This window comes from Salvia hispanica, chromosome 6 (genome assembly GCF_029641045.1).
Source record: "Salvia hispanica isolate PSC_SH4W2 chromosome 6, Shi_PSC_v1, whole genome shotgun sequence".
NCBI lineage: Eukaryota > Viridiplantae > Streptophyta > Magnoliopsida > Lamiales > Lamiaceae > Salvia > Salvia hispanica.
In genome coordinates, this window is record NC_142697.1 from 32301514 (window position 1) to 32308674 (window position 7161).

The 7161-nt window shown below is 28.4% G+C and overlaps 1 protein-coding gene across 1 annotated transcript; it reads left to right on the top strand.

Moving 5' to 3' along the window:
• Positions 1-679: 679 nt before the first annotated feature.
• LOC125204659 (uncharacterized) lies at positions 680-2920 on the top strand. The gene is made up of 5 exons (XM_048103365.2): positions 680-915; positions 993-1073; positions 1414-1493; positions 1573-1772; positions 2464-2920. Exons 1-5 carry the CDS (start codon positions 761-763, stop codon positions 2542-2544), a joined length of 597 nt encoding a protein of 198 aa, XP_047959322.1. The 5' UTR covers positions 680-760; the 3' UTR covers positions 2545-2920.
• Positions 2921-7161: the final 4241 nt, after the last annotated feature.

Here is a 7161-nt window from a genome sequence, read left to right on the forward strand (position 1 = left end):
CATTTATTGTACCCTAGGAGGGCGGGCTGTTAAAAAAAGGTGAGCCGAATTGTGTCGATAAAATAATTAACATTTACTATAAAAGATTATTATATTTATGCTAGATTTCTGTTGTTTGGGTCTTGAGATTGAGACAAGATTACTTATTCATTTCAACTCAAATCATGTTTATCATTCCATTATTTTACTTTTTGGACATTCCATTATTTTATTCTATTTTCTAATTTCTTTTTTCTCTTTGTACGATATTTTCATGACAATAATGTTCCCTTAATAATTTCCTCAACGTTTCGACACATAAGGCTAGGGTCACAACTCATACATTTGAAGTTCAGATCGAATTTTTGTCAAAATTTTTATAATTAAATAAACTTTATGTTTTTTCGATTAAAATATAACTAATCAAAATCGAACTGAAAATTTATCGAGGGAAAAAATCTGATCCGACTAGATTAGTAAGCATATGTGGACCAGCTCGTCAAATTTGTTTGTTTAACATGTGTTTCAATTCAATTATTTATTTTCTACATACGCAAACCTAAATGAAATAATTGTTTTATTCGTGCCAACTTTTCAACTGTCATCTATCGCTAGTCCACATCGTAAATAGTAACCACAAATTCATGAAATTATATCTCCAAATTATTGGTCCCTATAAAATAAAACCACTCCAAAACCCTAATTAAGCATTATTTTCCCAAACAAAACACATAATTTCACCAACAAATTATCAATCCTCACACTCCCAAAGATCAAAGCTATGTCACTAGCGAGTTCTTCCTCCATCATCATCGCGAAGCCGAGCACGAGGGTTCAGTCCCTCTCTTGGAATCCCATCTCCAGATTAGCCCTTTCCAAGTGCAAGACTGATGAATTCGGCTTCTGGGCCTCCAAGAAAACACTTCAACATACAAGGTGTGTTAAAAAAAAGAAGAAAACTCAATCAGTTTTGAGTAAAAATAGGTTTTTTAACTAATTTTTTTCTATTTTAGGAAATCTTTTATTGTGAGTGCTGACACTGCACCTGAAAATCCACCGGCTTCTGCGCCATCACCACCTCCTTCCCAGCCCATGTAAGTAAAAAAAAATTTTCTCTCTCTCTCTGATGATGATATGAAGAGAAAGAGTTGATGCACTACAACAAAAAAAATCGTTAATTTTTTTAAATCTAATTTAGAAAGTTAATTTATGTTTCTAAATATACTACCAACGCTTCTAAAAACATCCTTATTGATGGTGTTCCAAGTAAAATTAGAGGACACATATAAAAACATCCTAAAAAATTAAAAGCTACGTTATTTGCGTCTTAAATTGTTATTGTTTTTAAAAATTTTCTAACATAAATAATCGTGTCTCAATTTTCGCGTCCTTAAAATATAAGTTTTTTGTACTGATAGTTCAATGATGAAACAGGGGCTGGGTTTTGGGATTTGTTGTTACATTTATTCTACCGTTTTTTACCAGCAAATTGGGGCCATTACAGGAGATTAAAGGTAAGAAATTCAAATAAATTTATTATTTTGTTTGGGAACTATGGTTTGCTAAGAAAAGAAAGGTGTTTTGGGCATATAGATAAGCTTGAAACTTCACTGCAAGCAGTGGAGAATATAGTGGAGGTGGTGGAAGTGGTGGCGGATTCCGTCGACAAGCTCGCCGAGAACTACGCCGAGGATCTTCCCCAGGGAAAACTGCGCGATCTCGTTGAGAAAGTTGAACATTTTGCTGAGAAAACAGCCGAGGCAGCTGACGCTCTTGATAACGTCATCGATAAGGTATACTGTAATATCGTTGGTCCTTATTACTCCTAATTTTTAGTCGATTAAGAATGTTAATTTGTATTTATAAATAGCGACGTCCTCAAATTTGGTTTCCCAATTTAAATTAAGAATCGCAAATGAAAGCATCTCAGAAAAAAAAAAAAAGATTAAGGCCTTTGTCCTTAACTTAGTGCGTTTTTCTATGCGTGCTTAAATTTTTTTTATCATTTTTTGAAAAAATTCAAACAAAAGTAATTTGTCTTGTTCTCATAAGAGAAGTAAGTTTTTTGCATTGCTTTGTTTGTGAATCAAAATCTTATTTTGATTTGATGTGAAATTTATAAATGAGTTAACTTGAATGCGGGACCTCAGATAAAATATGTAATGGTTGATATTTCAAAATAATAAAATAAAATAGAATTAGTTTGAAAACTGAAGATGGTAGTTTATAATAGGAATATTTAATGTAATGATATAAATGAAATAATAGAGTACATACATTTAGTCAGGACACGAACAATATTTAAAGTGACTGATGTATTTAAAAACACTAATTACGTCTTGAATTAAATAAAAATGTTGTTAGTAATTTTTTCAGTGACGCTGTTGCGTGTTGTGCGCGCTCACGCTGTTGCGTGTTGTGCGTGTTGAGAAATTAAAAAATTGTGAAACTACTAATGAAAAATTATTGAATCATATTGTGCAGGTTCAAGATGTTAGCGAGCATGTGGACAGCATTGGAATTATAACCAATAAAGTAGAAGAACTTCTCCGGCACAAAAGATAATTAATAGTAGTAGAATTTATTCATTTTTTACCTTTCTAGAACACCAATTTTAGGTACATTTTCGAAGCTATTATTCGTAAGTATGTTAAAAAAAGAGAAAATAAAAAAGTTGAGCTAAGTCTAATAAGTTATCAATAAGGAATAAATAGTTAATACTAGATCAAATGTGTGATGCGCATAAAGATATATAACATCAATTACTTTGCAAAATTTACTAGCTTTTTATAGAAATCAAAATCTCAAATATTATAACCTTGATGTGTGATATTGTATATATAGAGATAGAGGGAGATAGATGTGTGTTGAAATGTTTTGTAAGTATCTTTTGTAAGCAACAATAATATTATACTATTTATTTTAATTTTATTTGAAACTAGGGCATGACCGACGAACAACAAAATCTCCATTAATCATTTGGGATAAGTAGTTTGTGGAGGAATATGAATGAAGCCGTCATCTCATGTGGCCCTCTACGTGTAGACATTTATTGGTGAAGAACTTATCTGTATTTTAGTATAGATAGTGATTGGTGGAAAAGGAGAGATTTTGAACTTTCACTTATAAGTATAAAACACTATAAAAAACTTATTTTTTAATGATAAAAAAATTGAGACATAATTATTTGAATTATTTTAAAAATAACTATAATTTAGGACACATGCAAAAGAAAACGTTCCTAAGTTAAAGGAAAATTATCTTAATCTTTTACTTTTTTAAGACGCTTATATTTGCGTCTCTTAATTTTAGTTGAGACACAAACAATAAGGACACTTTATGAAGCGTTGTTATTATAATTAGACACACAAATTAGCGTGTCATTACCTGTTTTTTTTGTTGCAGTGAAATTTGGATTTTCATTATCGATTCTATCTTGGAAAATAAAATCGATACACAAATTAAATATGTTGAAGAATATGAATCACTAGCCAGCTTAAAGTTTGTAGGAGTTATTAGTAATATTATCGTACTAATTGTTCCATTAAAGATATATATATTCGTAATTGTCTCAAACCTTATACTCCATATAAAAGTATAAGGTTGGAGAATATAGTATACTTATGAAATTCGTTTACATCTTATATATTCGCTAGTACTAACCAACCACTAATACATGTTTTCTGCTAAACTCATACAGTACATTATTATACGACTGATTACAAAGTTCAACTATTTTAATTCAATTTTAGCATTTATATTCATGCAACATGTCTTCGTCTCAATCTCGATTAATAATCTAGTAGTAGTATATTTTAGGGTTTTTGGTTTTTTAAACCAAAATTTTTCCCCGAATTCCGGTTTTTCCCATGAACTATGAGATTTGTTTTTAAAACCACGAACTTTTATTTCTTTAGGATTTTCCCAACCCGACCCAAATAGCACATTTCCGACCCGAATAGCATAATTCAAAATGTTAAAGTTGTGTTTTATTTATTCAGAAGTTGTCATTTGTTATGTAATAATTGTGATTGTATGTATTATTGTGCCAAATAGGATCCATGTAATCAATTTAGTGACAAATAGGATTAAAATTGATACGTAGACAACCCGGGTTTCGTCGTTGACCCGCCGGGGGAAAATCCTAACGAAATGAAAGTTCGTGGTTTTAAAAATAAATCTTATAGTTCATGAGAAAAACCGAAATTTGGGGAAAGGTTTTGGTTTAAAAAGCCAAAACCCTATATTTTACACTGTTTAAGTAATTGATCAACTAGTATTTTATTTTTCACGTATTTTATGTTTTGGTTATACTCCTTCCATCCAATTAAAAAGACACTTTAACAAGTGATTTAATTGGTAATTGATATTAATAGGAGAAATATAATAGAAAGAAAAAGTAATTGTTTTATTGTAATATAAAATGAGATCCACTTTATCAAATAATTTTTTTTCATAAATGGATGTTGACTATTTTTAGAAACAAATGAAATTAAAATAGTGTCTATTCTTAATGCACATGAAGTATTAATTAAGATATATATCGTAGTGTGGATTATAAAGATTCATACAAATAGAGAGACCAATTTACTTGAAAAAAAATTATTTATAAATTAGTCAACTCAAATAAGAATTTATTTTGATTGGGGAATCATAATTATATTTTAATATGGGCCCGCAGCTTAATAGAGATTATTATAAGTTTAATGATAGCTAGATAAAAGATTTAATTAATTATATAATCTAATATAAATTGTTATAATAATTGTTTATTCTCTCTCAAGAAAACTCAAACATTATTAATTATACTATGAATATTATTAATTAATAATTAAATTGTATGCTAAATTTTGGAGTATCCGTTTTGTGTCAAAATGTGTGCAATAATAATCGTTGAGCTCGTTTGAATTCATAAATATAAATAGTTATAATATATAATTGATGATTACTCATCGCAATTACTAAAACAAACATTTATAATAAATGGTTTCTCACATTAATGATATATCAATTTTTTGCTAACCAATGATGTAAAAGATAATATAAAAATATATTTTACATAACTAATACTCCGTACTACTATAATTTATTGGTTAGCAAAAAATTATGATTATCATTAACGTGAGATATCATTTTTATGGTTATTTTAATAATATGAATTATTACTCATCTAATTAAGATAATTTATGCAATGATGTCCCTAAAGAAAATTATTCTATTATGTAATTAAGGTGAATTATAAATATTAACTTAAAAATGATATATTATAAAAATAAATACCAAGGATGCATGAGAGAGATGCAATGTAGACTCAGGAATCACCAAAATTCCAGAAAAATGTAAAATTGAATCCGACAAATTTTCACATAAAACTCAAATCCCGTGGAATCTTGAATTACTAAAATTAAGGAGAATACTTGAATAACTAACGTTATACATATATTAATTGAAAATATTATGCGTGAAAAAGATGAAAAAAAAGGGATGAACAGTAAGTTGCATTGCACACGTTTCCAGTGAAATAAAATGGTCCACTTTTGCTAGCTGTATAAATCTATAGCCATATCACATGTTTTTGTCTATTCATTATCTTCAAGACTGGGCCTCTTTTCCTTCGTATCGATTGGTTTTGGATTTCACATTGATTGTGAATTGAGAAGTCTTGAGGGCTGGCTTTGTTTTTTTCTTAATTTTGTCAGGTTAGACAAATTATTGTGAGATTTGATGTTAAATGAAAGATGGAGAATGGTTTATTTTCATTATAATATCTTTAGATATATTCTATAATTATATGTCTTGTCTTGACAAACGTCCCTTCATGCTATTTTGAATAATGACTACTATTTAAATCAAATTTATGTATATACATTTCAAGATTGATTTTACCTTACGTACTGTAGTTGATATTTTTTGGTATAATATCTTCAATGATGCATAGTTTTTTTAAAAATATTCACTAGTCCTTCCAGACCACATGTCACTATGAGTTAATTTCTTGACAAATGTAAAATCACCTCCAATTAGACAAGCACTTTTTATGGAAAATTGCATAATAATAGTAGTATTTATATATGAAAATTACCACATGTTTTTCACCTCCCATATAATATATATGCATAATATAACAACAATATTTTTATGTCTACTCTTCATTTTTGGCATAAAAAATTTTAGTTATACAGTGCACTTTGTTATTATTATTTGAAATTTTATGGTTATAGTTTTCTTTTTTATTAAATTATGTATATAACTATAAATTAAACTGAAAAATCTACACAAATAAAATGCATGATCATAATTTAAAGTTTTATTAGCATATTAATTTATTTATTTTTCCTGGTAGCATGTCAAAAATCAAGAAATTTTTAAACTAAGAAGATTAAAATCAAAGATTATTCATTTTATATTCTTTTAAACATAAAAGTTAGAAGATTAGTTGATTTTAAATTTAATGAAAGATTATCAACTTATTAATCCATACATTTAAATTGACATTTGGATATTATTTATCTATTTATATGAAAATTAACATTCACATAAGATAATCTTAATATATGCAAACATAAGATAATCTTAATATATGCAATCATCTAAGTGAACTTCGCTGCTACACACACTTTAAATATTCTATTTTTTTTTTCCAAATACATAATAATGTAAAGAAAGTTACCACAAATAAGCGTGCATTATTAGTCGAAATACAGTTAAATAATTTCCATATATAAATACCTCTATTAAGCTATTTTTCCTAAATAGTGATGGTCTAATTGGATGTAGGTTTTTCCAGAACTATTTGTTGAACACATCAACTCATAATGTCATGTGGTGTGGAAGGACTAGTGAATATTTTCTCTAGTTTTTTGGCTGCTAATAGCCTAATACTATAAATGATTGTGACATTTTCTATTACCCCCTCTGTCCCATTTTAGGAGTCCCGATTTACCATTTTTGGATATCCCACTTTAAGAGTCCCGGTTTACCATTTTTGGGTATCCCACTTTAGGAGTCACGGTTAAAATATTCCATAAATGATATTAGGCCCCACATTCCACTTATCTTTTTCCACTCACATTTTATTATAAAAACAATATAAAAAAGTAGGACCCACATTCTACTATTTTTTTTTCACCAACTTTTCTTTACATTTCTTAAAACTAGTGCTAAACTTAATTGGGACTCCTA